At 36.0% G+C, this 15,140-nt stretch overlaps 2 protein-coding genes across 9 annotated transcripts in view; both read left to right on the top strand.

Annotated features, from left to right (window-relative positions):
- The first annotated feature begins 624 nt into the window (after nucleotides 1-624).
- polr1c (RNA polymerase I and III subunit C) lies at nucleotides 625-5,973 on the top strand. Its single transcript, XM_056470818.1, has 9 exons — nucleotides 625-708; nucleotides 1,138-1,209; nucleotides 1,322-1,429; nucleotides 1,576-1,708; nucleotides 1,986-2,105; nucleotides 2,978-3,130; nucleotides 3,306-3,455; nucleotides 5,411-5,527; nucleotides 5,624-5,973. Exons 1-9 carry the CDS (start codon nucleotides 625-627, stop codon nucleotides 5,740-5,742), a joined length of 1,056 nt encoding a protein of 351 aa, XP_056326793.1. The 3' UTR covers nucleotides 5,743-5,973.
- A 7,032-nt stretch (nucleotides 5,974-13,005) lies between these two features.
- Nucleotides 13,006-15,140, top strand: part of ldb1a (LIM domain binding 1a) — a 36,864-nt gene continuing 34,729 nt past the window's right edge. For 2 of the 8 annotated variants that reach the window (XM_056470495.1, XM_056470493.1), the window contains exons 1-2: nucleotides 13,006-13,087; nucleotides 13,233-13,247. The gene's annotated coding sequence lies outside the window, so the exon portion shown is untranslated. Of the gene's footprint in view, nucleotides 13,088-13,232; nucleotides 13,248-13,949; nucleotides 14,240-15,140 lie in introns of those variants that run through there. The other 6 variants (XM_056470494.1, XM_056470491.1, XM_056470498.1 and 3 more) reach the window with 5 other exon arrangements.

Raw genomic sequence — 15,140 nt, 5'->3', positions numbered from 1 at the left:
GTATAATGAGGATAAAATAAAAGTCCCCAAAAGGAAAGAATACTTGGAAAAACACAAATGATTTATTTGATACCAAAATTACTTCATTCATATATATATATATATATATATATATATATATATATATATATATATATATATATATATATATATATATATATATATATATATATATATATATATATATATATATATATACACTCTATGGTTTCCTCATCTATAACAATGTTTTATGAAATTCAGAAGAATAATAATGCTTTTTATCCGCAGTAAAAAAAAAAAAAAGAAAAAAGAAAATATCCCACCGCAAGTCCCATCATATAATTTGCATTGCCATAATATGAAGATACCTTCTGCGGATTAACTATAATATCATTATATTGAATGGTTTAAACAACGTCCCCAAGAAAACCTTAAAATCTTTATACTTTATAGATCCCTATTTTATAATTATTTTACATACACTTGCAGAGTATATATAAAATAATTAACATAAAGATTATGTTAATCTTTTTTAAATGAAGCATTTATAAAACTGACAGTACTGACGTTTCATTTAGGTTGGACTCATAGACTGTAAATTTTGTATGGATGTTTTGTATCCTCTATCGGCAAAAGGGAAGCATGACAGCAAAGATGGCGGCGCCTATGAGCAACGTGGATGAAATTCGTGACAGAGTAATATTGGGCGAATTCGGAGTAAAAAATGTAAGTTATACCCACTGCGGGATTTTTACACATTGTTCACTTCGTGTTTATGTCGATAAAGGTTGTTTCATTATGATGTTACGTTTCCTTAATATGTATTAGAGGCACATGTCATGAAGGTTTCTTCGTACTGTCCCTTACAAAAACAAACCATGTTTTTATTGTAATACGTATAGTAACTATTGCTTTTGTCGCATTAAGCGTTTATAAAGTATTTACAATTAGTTTTGATGGCATTTCCATGGTTTAACATGGTTAGTATGGCGAAAGCATTGTAAATATTGGGTTACCATGATTTAAAATCAAATAAAACCATGGTTAATTTCTGTATAGGGTAAATGGATTTATGTGTTGTCATGTATTAGGTATTAGAGTGTATTCTGATAAGGAACATATGTACCTAATATTAACTGTATCTAATATTTACAGGTCCATACTACAGATTATCCAGGAAATTACCCTGGTTATGATGACACTTGGGACTTTGAAAAATTCAAAAAGGTGTGTGAAAAGTCTATGCTGTCTCTTCATTTTAGCAAATTTTAATGTTTATTTAAAAAACATTTATTTTACATGTGACTGATGCTGAATGTGTCTTTTTGAACTCTTTTAGAATTTCAGGATTGAAATAATTAGTATAGACGAAAACACCCTGGAGTTTGATATGATTGGTATAGATGCTGCCATCGCCAATGCTTTTCGCCGTATATTACTGGCTGAGGTATGTTGTTAAGGATATGTTCTTAGTGTCTGCTTTATTACTATCAGCATGAGCTGCTGTTGTACAATACATGACATTCATCATGCTCTTCTTAATGAATCATTTTTAACTCTAGTGTTTATTTTCCCTTTTGTTTGGCAACTTAGGTTCCAACAATGGCCATTGAAAAAGTCTTTATTTACAATAACACATCGATCATTCAGGATGAGATTTTAGCACACAGGCTTGGTCTTGTGCCCATTAAAGCAGATCCCCGTCTTTTTGAGTACAGGAATTCAGGTGAGTACAATCTGGAAGCATGTTTTGATATTTGTTTTAACATGTAAGAAGGTTTTTTTAAATGATGCCACAAATGCCAGCACTGTTAATATATATATATATATATATATATATATATATATATATATATATATATATATATATATATATATATATATATATATAAAAAATATATATATATATATATATATATATATATATATATATATATATATATATATATATATATATATATGATGTGATAATATTCAAAATGAGATTTGCAAGTGTTTTTCAGAGGACCAGGAAGGCACAGAAATCGACACAATTCAACTACAGTTGAAGGTTAAATGCACCAGGAATCCCAGAGCTCCTAAAGACTCCTCAGATCCAAAGGAGTTATATCTCAATCACATGGGTAAAATGAAAAAGTTAACTATTTGAAATTAAGTCTTTTTTACATTGACCAAATCTGAGATCTGATTTTTTTTCCCCTTGAGGTTTATGCTTTTGTTTCATTTTGTTTTACCACGATCAATCATCCACCCTCTCTCTGGTGCTTGAAGGAATTATTTTATTGCTGTCTGATAAAACTAATTTAAAACTCATAACCCACCCATATTCTTGTGATTTTTTTTTTTTTTTTTTTTTTTTTTTTTTTTTTTTTTTTTCTTTTTTTTTTAAACTTATACAGCTTTCATTCTTTAGTCTTAGCAGGGTGGTTAAAATATGATATATGATAAAATGAGAATGTAATAAAAAAATGCTATTTAAAAAATTTGGCACAATTTGGCCAGCCATTCAGTAATTTATAATTATAAAGTAATAATAAATTCTATTTTTTGCTTTAATTGCTAAATAAAAATTACAAACATTTAACATCAGTTGCAATATTTCAAAATTAATGATTAATATTGTACTAAACCATTTATTTTTCAGCACAACTGCAAAATTATAATTGTAAATATTTCAAATGAAAAAGCAAAGCTTTGATTCCGCCAGAATCTTTATTTTTATTAAAATCTATCTATTTATTAAAATAAAATCTTTATTTGAATTCAGATGCATAAAGTGCTAAACTCTGAAACATGCAGTACATATTTTTATGCAGTTAATTGACATCCTTTGATATTTGAAAAATTATATGTTATCTCTTTATTTAGATTAACCATCCAACACACTATAAGCAACACACAGAAGCTTAGCAGAATAGCAAATAAAGATGCCATTTAAATAGATATGAACTGCACTGTTTACAGTATGTCACTGAATTCTTGAGTTTGGTTTCAGTCTACTCAGGTGACATAAAATGGCTCCCAATTGGAAACCAGGCCGATGTGTTTGCAGATGCCAAGATTGGCCCTGTGCATGGGGACATTCTTCTGGCACAAGTCCGACCAGGGCAGGAACTTGATATAGTCATGCACTGTGTCAAGGGAATAGGTAAGTAATATAAGAGGCTACTGACCAAGTAGACATTTGATTTCCAGAGAGGCACATATAATCTATATTTCTTTAATAAAGGCTTGGTTACTATATAACTCCAACATGCTGTCCCAAGTTTCCTGCTTATTTTGGAATTGTGAGATTAACTGCAGAGCTTCATTTCCCCTCACAGGTAAGGATCATGCCAAGTTTTCTCCTGTGGCCACAGCAAGCTACAGGCTCCTTCCTGAAATCACATTATTGCAGACCATTGAGGGAGAACAAGCAGAGAGGTTAAAGCGCTGCTTCTCACCTGGAGTTATTGAGGTGGAGAATGTGAACGGTAGGGATAAGACCAAAGTATAGTTATTTTTCTTATTTATGAGCAGTTTGAGATTTACCACAAAAATTGTTTTAAGCCATATTCCAAAAAACACATTTAAAGTATATACTTTAAATAATTCAAGCTAGAGCAGCACGACATTGGAAAAAATCTGACATTGCAATATTTTGTTTTTCTGCAATATATCTTGTGATATTCAATTTTGAAAATAATTAAATAATATGGATGTAGGATGATTCTGTATGGGATTGAATAATGTATAAAATATAATTAACAAAGTACAAGCACATATGAATACAATATAGCAAAGATAAAAGTAAAATACATTTGATGGGTTTCAGGTGTGTCTAACAGTATTCAGGTACACAAATAATTAAATGTAAAAAACTAAAACATTGTATTAATAATTCAGTTAAAGTAATCTTTAATAATGTTACTAATGCTAAGATTTTATCAGACCGAATGCTTTAAACTCCTGAAATTACATGCAGGCTTTAAAAACATCTGCATACAATAAACTTTTATGATCAAATTTTGCAGTGACTCCACAAATCTCATCTGTTTTGGTCTGTTGTGCTGGTCAACTAGTAGTCCCAACATATAAACTCAACATCGCACATCCTGCAATGCGACTATTGGGCATGTGCACAATGTTGAAATGAAATATTTTGCAGCCCTAATTTCAGCTAAGAAAGTATAAATACTCCTGAATATGTTAAAATATGTAGTTCAATAATATCAAACAAGCAACTACTGTTTTCCCAATTACCATGGGCTAAATATCAGCTATATTTCCAAAATAATATCTCAGAATCTTTTTTTCTTTTTGCTGACCTGCGATATGTTTTAACAATGAGAAATATACCATATAACGCAGACCAGGAAAAAGGATTCAAAACCGGATTCAAAAATGAAACACTGATGAGTCCAAAAAGACCATTTGTTAAGGTTATTGCACACTGAATCCGAAATGTTAGTCCACCATTTTCGCACGTTAAAAAATACATTCGACCTCAGGGTCTGTCAATCGTATTGAACTTTCCGAAACTTTTATCCTTCATTAAAATCAAACAGTTAGATTTAAAAAAAAAATTTATTTATACATTTTTTTTACTTTCTGCACCCGAAAAAGCGCTTTGAGAAGTGTTTAGCTGGTTCAGAGCTATCGTACAAGCGAAAAACTAAATACAGAATACCACTATTTGAGCTACAGATAACTTTATGACAAACACGGTCACGGTGCATTAAATAAAAAAGGAATGTGGCAGACAGTTGAGAATCCATGACTGGATTCAGTGACTGGCGCACCTCTGCGCTTCTGCTGTTCGATGTGTGTGTCTGTCCATAAATTTGACGTACTGCCCATAGGCATTATAATAGAAAACATGGTCCGCATTCGGTCCGTTGCTTCGACACGTCAACGTGCCTGCTATCTATTATATAATGTCTATCTATGATAATGAGCTAAACTTTCCTTCCTCTCTATGCAGTATTGGATAAACACAATATGTAGTCTTTTCCTTTTTCTTTTTCTACTTTGGAGAAGAGGGGAGAACAAAATATCCTTGCCTAAACTGACTGCAAAATGTTTAGCGATATTTTTGGAATGGATTAATCAATACGCATCAGACTCAGTGTGCAAGGTTTGTTTACGTGACGAATTCTTCGCATATGAATATGGGGGAAAAAAAACGCATACGAAAAAATTTGTGACTTCAGTGTGCAAAGACCATTAGTTTCAGAGCAACACTGTGGTGTTTAATTTCTGAATAAATGTGTTTCTGAACAAATCAAGTGAGCCAATGATTCCATGATGCATTGATGAAGACTTCATCACGTCTTTGGTTTCTAAACTAATCAGCCATTTTGAACAGCTTTTTTCACCACATAATCTTGATATTTGGTACTTTTAGTTGTTGTATTATGAGTTATGACCCGGTAATTATAAATTTCAGGAAGGAAGGTGGCAAAGGTTGTCAACAGTCGTTTGGACACGTGCAGCAGAGAAGTTCTCCGCCATGATGACTTGAAGAACTTGGTGAAACTGGGCAGAGTGCGAGATCATTTCATATGTACGTTTGTGTGTGATATGCATCGCATTAGATATAGTGTTTATTTGGTGTTGACTTACCAATGGTATAATCACGTTGCCTCTGTTTTCTCTTCAGTTTCAGTTGAGTCCACAGGGATCCTCCCTCCCGATGTCCTGGTTACTGAGGCCATTAATGTCCTCATGTCTAAGTGCCAGAAGTTTCTTACAGAGCTTGAAGCAACAGAAATGGACTAGATGGAGAAAAAATAAGGGCAGTCAGACTCATCCTACAGTTCTGAATGAAATGATGTGATTGGTTTGCTGCCACTGTACAGAGCTTGTAAAGCTGTAGCTAACAAATTCCATTCACAAGTGTGAATTCATACAAATTCTACAACTAATCAATTCTGTAATTCACATATTTGACAAATTGTCTGACATATTTATGTTTCTTTTCCATCTATATTAAACTTTTTTTTGACAAAATCCTTTGTCTTTGATTTCTGTTTTTTACCATTGTAGTCAGAATCTGAACAGATCCTTACAGTCTTGTGAGTCTTTACTGTCTTGTGTGTTGAATAAATTTTTTACTTTTTTTCCCCTCACAACAAGTGGCAGTGTACATTAATCAACATTCCCCAAAACGTAAAAGTACCTAAATTAGCCCAAAGTCTAGCTTTCTGTTTTACCCCTTTTACAAGATGTAAGATAAGCTTTTGGTGTTTCCAGAATGTGTCTAAAGTTTCAGCTTAAAAGACCCATCAGATTATTTATATTTATTATAGCTGCTTCTCCCCGCACACTGTTCCCACATGCGTGTCTGCTTCTCGTCAGATAAACAGCAGTCAGTGACAGAGACAGACACAGATGAAGCTGAAACAGTTTAGCTCAGTTTATGTAATGTATTTGTGGTTTACATTTGCGCGTTTACTGACACCATGCAGACGTGGTAATTATAACGGTTAAGAATTGCATATAGATTTTCACTGTCTTCATTACAAACATGCTCTGTTTTTAAAATATTTTAAACTTATAAAAATCACAGTTGTATCCCACTTAATTTGCAAAAAAATGTTCTGTGGACGTTTATATATGTTATTATAGAAACATGGCGCCTGTCAATCAATTTGGTGGGCGGGGAAAACTGCACTCCTACATTGCGGTGGGCGTCAAATGCCCTGGGATAATGGATAATTTTGTATAATCCAACATCATAGGGGGAAAAAAATCATGTTTTATTCTGCCTGCCAGGCCTATCAAAGAAATCAAATGCTGTAACTCAGAATGAATGGTGATAGAGGCAATCCATTCAGTGATCTAAAATGTACTTAAATTAATTAGACATATACCTCTTGACACTGTTTAAACATCTCATCGTGCCAGTAGGACTAAATAATGCAGTGCAGAGGCGTTTTCCTTTCACTGTGGCAGTGACCTGAAAATTTGCCTTCATGTTCAGTTCAGTGAACTCAGTGAGAACACTTTGTAGCACTTGCTTGGAAAGTTTCTATCTTGAATATAGCTGTATTTTATATACAGATCAGCCCTGATATATGTGTAATGGTTATTCGCAATCAGTGTTTCTTAAGTGTGCACACTAAGGTTCTTGTCTGCTTTTGAGTTACATACAAACATACTGAGTGAATTACTAGAGCTAATGTCCTGCATATGCTGCTGTTGCCAGAGGCAGATGCGTCTAAAGTGGCTTCACAATTGCACTGTAGGGCACTGTTTGGCACAATGAGGGCTGAAGTCAGCACAATAAAAGCATTATGCGTGAAATCCTGTTTTTTTGTGTGTGCCAGATGATAGAAACACTAAAGCACCTGATAGAGTTCATTCAGATTTATGCACAATCCAGAACTTCACTTTGCATCTGATTCCTTTTCCTGAGCTTGACAGGATAAGTTCTTTTCTGTTTCCACACATTAATCCTGACTTTTCCAGGTGGATTTACTCACATCTTGGCTTATTATTATGGGTGGGCACAACATCTGCAGTAGATCTTTTTGAGCTATATTCAACCAGGGGCGCAACTGCACATTTACTGAGGGGTATGCGGGATCAAGTTTTGCGCCCCCACCCCCTAAGAGTTTACGTATAACAAAATTTGTGAGGATGCAGGGCTAACCAAGACCACACATCTAAACACACACAATACAAACAAAAATAAAAGAAGTCCATAGACAAGTGTTCTGGCTGTAAACAATATTTTATAACAAATACATTTTACAAATCTGAACAATTAGTGGTAAAAGTTCAATTAATTTCTTCTTAATTTCCTTACTAAATGATTAGTGCACTTTAACACGCCTTGCTTTTGTACTTGCCCATTTGTCAAGTATTTCATCAAATGAGGTTGACCTTGCTAGATTGTTTTCAATGAAGATAATTGCAAGCTGTGACAAGCGGTCATTGTGCATAGTTGAACGAAGGTATGTTTTTATAAGTTTCAGTTTGCTTAAAGATCCTTCTGCAGAGGCAACAGTTAGTGGCATTGTTAGGAAAACTCTTAATGCCACTGTTAAATTTGGGAAGACCTTGTCAAGATTTTCCTGCTGAATAAAATTGCAAGACAAACAATACCTAAATTTGCAAAACCCTGACCTGCCATTTATTCATTTATTTTTTGTGGGGCCATTCCTACCTGTTCTTTTCTCTGGCTCTATTTACATTTTCTTGCTCTCTGTCCTCACCATCTTCATGACTAAGTAAACAAAACAGATGTTTTATAACATTTAATCAGCAAAGTCTAGAATAACTTAATTTACAACGTTTCTTAACATAACTAAAATAGATATACAATCTGATCCTTTCTTACCTGTTCTCTTCACCTGCTCTGAATTCATTTACTGCTATTTTGTCATTGCCCTCCCCATCTTCATGGCTGAGAAAATAGACCAGATATTTAACAAAAAAATCAACAAAAAAAAATTCTACTAAACTATTAAAAATATAGTATTAAAAACATTCACACTGTCACTATTTATTCATTCATTTTTAAAAAAAATTTTTTTGGCTTAGTCCTTTTATTACTCGCCACTGTGTAATGAACCACCAAATTATTCAGCATATGTTTTACGCAGCGGATGGCAACTTTTATTTGCGCTAATTATTTTTAAACGAATTATTACTTTCTCTTGTATCTGAAATATATTCAGGTTAACTTAACAAAGATACATTTTGTATGATCCTCTTATTTTGGTAAAATAATGAAATAAATAAAAATGTTTGTTTTCTTAAATTTTGACCTCAACTGTTCGTGTGATTTGACAGTTTATTTAATTTAATCTAAACAGTTACATCTACATGAACACTTTAAACTTGGCTGTTTGACTGGAATTCGTTGTTATTTTACCTCTTGTAGATGATATTTGGTCAACAAGTAATAAGTTTTTACTCCCAAATAAGGTAAAAGAAATTAATTTGAAAAAAATTACACAGGTTCTACCCCTGCAATATATGTATTAAAATTTTAAAGACAAATGTTCTTTTTGTAACACTGAGCCTGAAAGTCTTTTACATCTATTTTGTACTTGTACATTTTCCGATGATTTTTGTAAACAGGTTTCAGGGTTGCTTTTTAATTCATTTTAAAAAATAACTGACTTTGACGAATGCATGTTTCTTTTTTTTAACTGTAAAACTGGCTATAATACACTCAATATTGCTCTGAAGTTGATAATTGTTCTTGGGAAATTTCACATACAGGTTAAAGTAATGTCTATAACTTCCTCCTTTATTTTTTTCTGTAAAGATTTTAAAATATTTTATAATTATTTGACCTCAATTACAAGATACAAGAAGGCCATAAAACCTTTCTAATAATAATAATAATAATAATAATAAATTATCTGTACAATCTAATTATTTAAATATGATGGATCTCCCCATATGTAATGTATTTTTATTGATTGATTTTTATGACTTTTACATGTGTTATCATATAACCCAGTATGCTTGTCAGTTATATGCTTCACAAAAAAAGTTATTTGCGACTATCAAACGTCTACCGTAAAGTCACATGGACTTACGCCAGGTATATGTATTTAGCCCATCGAATTATACTGTTTTTACATACTTTAGTGGATGGAAGTATGCGATTTCGGACGCAGCCACGGTGTCCCCCTGCCTGGACAAAACCACCTCCTCTGCTCTTACGTTTGGTAAAAGCAGGAACGGCGCGTCTATAGAGGCGACCTACAGTATAGGCGGCAGAATAAGGAGGGCGGCGTCAGCGAACCCCCCGGTCCTCGCGAACCGGTAACTTTCTTTTTCACTTAACATTACGGGTTGAGAGCGGCGTGATCGCCGTTCGCCTAAAGCGCCAGTTCAGCTCGCTCCGGCCCTGGGTAAAGCCCAGGCTAGGTGGCGGTTATGATTTGTGAACTCTTTCCCAAAAACAGAAGGTGAATTATAGTATAAGCTTACCAATCTCTGATTATCCAATTTGACATAGCAGATTTCATTTTAAGGCATTGTTTTACATGTTCTTTTTTTCGTTTTCTATTTTGGGCACCACTCCTCTTCATTCTTCTCTCCATTTTAAACAAGTGACTGTAACTGAATAACGGATTAATCAACTGGTCTACGGAGGGGGAGGGGTGGTATTATATTATTTTTATTTAATAAAATACAATATTAAACTCGTATAAAATGCCAAATAAACTTTTTTTTACCAAATATATTTATTTATTCAATATTATTTGAAACTTTTAAAAAGGCTCATTTCAAAAATAGTTTTGGCACAATGGCGCCCCCCCATGTACGGCGCCCCTATGCACTGCATATACTGCATACCCCATTTTTGCGCCTCTGTATTCAACCAAACATCCGCCCACCCATAACGCAGAGGCAAATACATAATCGCAGACTATGTGTACAGGCCTGTTGAAATTGGGCCAGGGTGTCTTCGGAGAGAGAAATACGCAGAGGGAGGCAGGACAATAAGTGGGTCACCTTCCATTGTGCGGCTTTCATCATTAGAACGGTTCTGTTGAGACTGGTTGAGACCGGAGTCACTTGGCACTCTCCATCCCTCTCCATCCTGTCTCATTACTCAGCTTTGCTCTTGGCAAGCAGCAGACACCACCACTCAAAGCATAAAAAGACAGAAGAAAAATCTCATATCCTTGTTGGCCAGCGCTGTTGTTTTTAAAATATACTGAATTTTCCTAAGCAAGCTAAATTATGGTGAAAGGATCACCCGGTTCCTCGGCCCGCTTGGTGGAATTTTCTTTAACACAGCTTGACAGATCATTAAGATAAAGCTTATTATGCATTTTTTTGACTGTCTGGACGTTGCCATTTTTTCCTAAACTACTTCAGCTTTCCATTGCTGATTAAAGTAATTGCTTTTGATTTCAGCTGGGTTCAAATAATTTTAATAAAGTCCTGAACCCAACTAATATACAAAGTAAACCATGTTAATATATTTATTTAGTTATTTGTTTTTACCAATGAATTAATTCATCTCTCATTTGACAGCCCTAAAGGAAAGAAATAAAGACATAAACTAAATGCTGGTTTAAGATGGTTGATTTATGTCATTCTCTAATCTTGGTCAACCTGTTTACAAACTATTCCAGCCCGACCAGTTGTGTCAAATCATTAAACTCACTCAACCAAATAGTCTGTCCAGGCTGGGAGATCAGCAAACCAGACTTTTATGTGTTTTTAAGGAGTTTGGGACAAGGGGTTTAAGGGGTTTGGGACAATTTCAGCCAGTGACATTGTTTGGCCAACCCAGCAAACTAATATCACTAATACACTAACCTTATCTGACCAGGAGATCATTCATTTATTCATTCATTTTCTTTTCGCCTTAGTCCCTTTATTAATCTGGGGTGGCCACAGCGGAATGAACCACCAACTTATCCAGCATATGTTTTATGCAGCGTATGCCCTTCCAGCTGGAACCCAACACTGGGAAACACCTCCACACTCTTGTATTTGCATACACACTACAGCCAATTTAGTTTATTTAATTCACCTGTACCGCATGTCTTTGGACTGTTGGGGAAACCGGAGCACCCCTAAAAAAACCCACGCGAACACGGGGAGAACATGCAATCTCCACACAAAAAGGCCAACTTACCAAGCCGGGACTCGAGCCAGCAACCTTCTTGCTGTAAGGCGATCGTGCTACCCACTGCGCCACCGTAACACCAACCAGGAGTCGGTCAATCAATAATATTTGATTAAGATGCTGAGATATTTTTATTGGCTGGTTTTACAGGGGGCTTTTGTGTCAGTCCTAGTGATAAACTGGCAACCAGTTAAAACTAGTAAGAACCAGAAAATTACATTAGGCCTTTTATATTTAATGATTATATGGTAACACTTTATTTTGATGGTCCATTTGAGTATTAGTAGACTGTCTGCTTAATATCTTTTGAAACTGCTGCTAAACATACATTTAACTGACTATAAGAAACTTTGCAAGTACGCCAACTTACACTAACCTTAACCCCAACCCTAACCTAACAGTCTACTTATAATCTAATGAGAATTAGTTGGCATGTAGATGCAGTGTAACTTAATATCAACAAACGGACCATCAAAATAAAGTGTGACCGAACATATTGCAGAAACTATCTCTGAGCTCGTTTGAGCTGGTCTTCAAGCCTGGAGAGATCAAAACCTGTTAAAAACAGACCTCCCTGACCAGACTAGAAGGCCTGCAGACCAGATTAGTCTTATAGTAACTCTTGGCTGGGTTTCGTTTCTTTTCAGAGGAAGTTTTGGTCCCTTTTCAGCTGATCAATACCAGACATGAGCATGGTTGTGCACTGCGCCACAACAGCTTAAGATTGTCTGCACTGGGTGTGAAAAAGTAACCATTGAAAATCATTTGCCCTTTGTATCAGTGTCACAAATAGAACATCAATTTACTCAGGTTTGTCTGATATTAACACTGCATCCAGTATAGACAGAATTGTATAGTCTTTAGTTGTGTTGTGCTGCTCACATCCATTGTTGCCATAGTTTTAGCCAGACTCTTGAGTCTAGCTTAAACCAAGTTTTTGGTCAATAAGCGTTTCCCAATTGAAAATGCCATACAAACTTAAGTAGACAGACTATTTGCTTTGTTAAACAAAGAGCCAGTGGAGGATCGATATCCAAATGCTGATTTGCACGCCATTTGGCATGCTCTCAAGTAATCTTTGCATTAAGCAGCATCAGTCCTCATTGCAGGTCACAGGTGGCTGGGCTCCTGGGGCCCAGAACAAGTAGAGTTAATTGAACACGAGGCGCCCGTCCGCCTGCCTACGTGCTCGCTGCCTGAGTGGAACTGTGTATTTCCAGTGAGTGAGAGACAGAATAATGCCTTGCCTTGTGTGCCCCGGCGAGCTATCACTGCTCTGCCGTTGCCATGGTGACAGTGCCCTCGCTGGGTACAGCGGGCTGGAGAAGTTGCTCTGGCTCTGCGTCATATTTATTCCAGTGGATCTGTGCACTCTCTCCCGCCTCCTTCTTTTGCTCTCCTCTACGTTCTCTCTCTCTCTCTCTCTGTCCATGCTTTTTAGGGGCTAATTGACCCAGCTCCAGATCATCAATACGACAACCTTCGACTACCGCAAACAGCACAGACCCCGAGGTAAGAGGTGAAAAATATGGAACATGGTTAACTTGATGAGATTCATTTGGCTTGATAAATCGAGCATTGCGTGTTACTGTTTTCATGCACTTAATTGGATCAGGAGTTGATTGTTGACACTTCCTCTCTGTTTCTTTCTCGACAGGGATTGCGAGGGAAGGTGAGTGAGTGTCGCCGCATGCAGGTAAACATCTAAGCTACAACAATGGTGGTGTCAGATGAAAGACAGAGCAGGGATCATCTTTGTTTTCAGCAGAGCCGCGAGTCGGAGAGTGTGTGAGCGTGCGACTGAGGACGAAGGAAGGAGGGAGGGAGGGAGGGAGAGCGAGACCTGATTGTGCAGTCTGTGGTGAAGAGCATCTCCCGAGGCTCAGGGCTTCAAAGCCAATCTGTGACGCTGAAAACAAAAAGCTATTTCCTACAGCGGAGAAAGGCAACCCTTCAGTGTGAAATTATTCTCCTTGGAGTGCCTCTCTTTGTTCTTTGCGCACTGTATTTTACACCTCTCGGCTAAGGAAACTAAAGCAATTGAGTTCATTAGAGGCATCTTAGGAGTGGTATAATTGCAGAATACATCTGATTTAACATCTGGCTGGAGAGTGTTGTCTCCGTGTCAGCGTATTGATTTTGAATGACAGGTGACATGAAATAACAGCGGTGTGATGAAAGCAGTGCCTTGTTCCCTAGATACGCCGGATGGGAGTCTGTGAAATCAAGAGGTTGCTGAGTGCTCGCCCCCCCCTCCTCTCTGGAGTTGTCAGGCGGCTTTGACAGGGGACGTAAAGGACCAGTGGTGTGTGAGATTCGTAGTTAGAAGCACAGCCCACTGGAGGGAGAGAGAGGCTTTGAGAAGACAGAGCAGGGCAGAGCGAGGGAGGCGTCGGATCGATCGCAGGGTTGACACCGAGCGGGTGCCATGTGGACAGGGACCTCTGTCTGTCCTTTGGGACTACGAGAAAGCCAATGAGTCTCTAAAACAGGGAGGGCTGAAGATGTGAGGGTGCGCTTAGAGACAAAGACAAATGCTGAGCTTTTTGTACTTACAAAGTGAATAACTAGATAGCGCAAGGGCTCGGTCAGGTTTAAACATTGTCTGCTTGAAGAAATTAGACACCTTAGCACACTCCCTGGGGTTCTTCAATGGTAAACCAGGTACGTTTTGCATTTTTAATCTAAACTGTCTGTAGCTGATAAGTGAACCATTTTCTTGTCACTATGAATAAATGCCAGATGCTGCATTTTAAAAACAAGGTATTTTGGACTTGGTATACCATGGTATCAAACAACTTTGATGTAGTACATTGCACTATATAAATATGCTAACAAATAAAAATCATGATAAATAAATAAGGTTATACATTCACAAATTGCTCTTCTGAGCATGTACCATGGATATATCTTGGTGTTCCCTAATGTATATTGATGTACTATATGAACAGCATGTTGCATGAATATGATTACCTTTAAGCATTCTGTTGTCTTTATTATTAAATCACAGCTACTATGCTTGGAGATGAATGTATTACTGTTTTTTGACATTAAAATTTTATTATTTATTATTATACCATTTTAATATGGAAATATTTAGTTAAAATTTAAGATTTCTATTTTTCTGGAGACTGAAATCTCGCATTTTATTCCTCAGTTCTATTCTTAGAAGTACAATGTAAATGACATGCTTTATGGGAAGTAACTTAAAAATACCATACGAGTATGATACCATAGTGTTTTGATATAATTGCTGAACCACTGTACCCCCAAAGATAACAGGTAATAGATATTTTGGAATGCTCATTTACACAATGGCAATTTTGCTGATCCTGACAAACACTAACCTTTGAAAGCATTTTTATAGTGTTATACTGTTTTTGAATACAGTAATTGTAATCCATGTAAAGTACAAATATGTGGATTTGAGAAAATGAAGATAACATCATAATGACAAAATGGCGTATACATATTTCGTGTCCAGTCTATAGGCATGCTCGACTCTCGAGGCATACTCATCATACTTGATAACCAAAACAACTAAGGCGGAATACAGGCCTGCAAA

The sequence above is a fragment of the Danio aesculapii genome, chromosome 13, assembly GCF_903798145.1.
Source record: "Danio aesculapii chromosome 13, fDanAes4.1, whole genome shotgun sequence".
NCBI lineage: Eukaryota > Metazoa > Chordata > Actinopteri > Cypriniformes > Danionidae > Danio > Danio aesculapii.
Note: the sequence above shows the minus strand (reverse complement) of the source record. Positions and strands in the feature narration are given on the sequence as shown.

Coding starts and splice junctions, on each gene's coding strand:
- polr1c (XM_056470818.1), top strand. CDS start 625: ATGACAGCAAAGATGGCGGCGCCTATGAGCAACGTGGATGAAATTCGT. Junction 1,709..1,985: donor TTTTGAGTACAGGAATTCAG/GTGAGTACAATC, acceptor AGTGTTTTTCAG/AGGACCAGGAAGGCACAGAA. Junction 3,456..5,410: donor TGAGGTGGAGAATGTGAACG/GTAGGGATAAGA, acceptor TATAAATTTCAG/GAAGGAAGGTGGCAAAGGTT.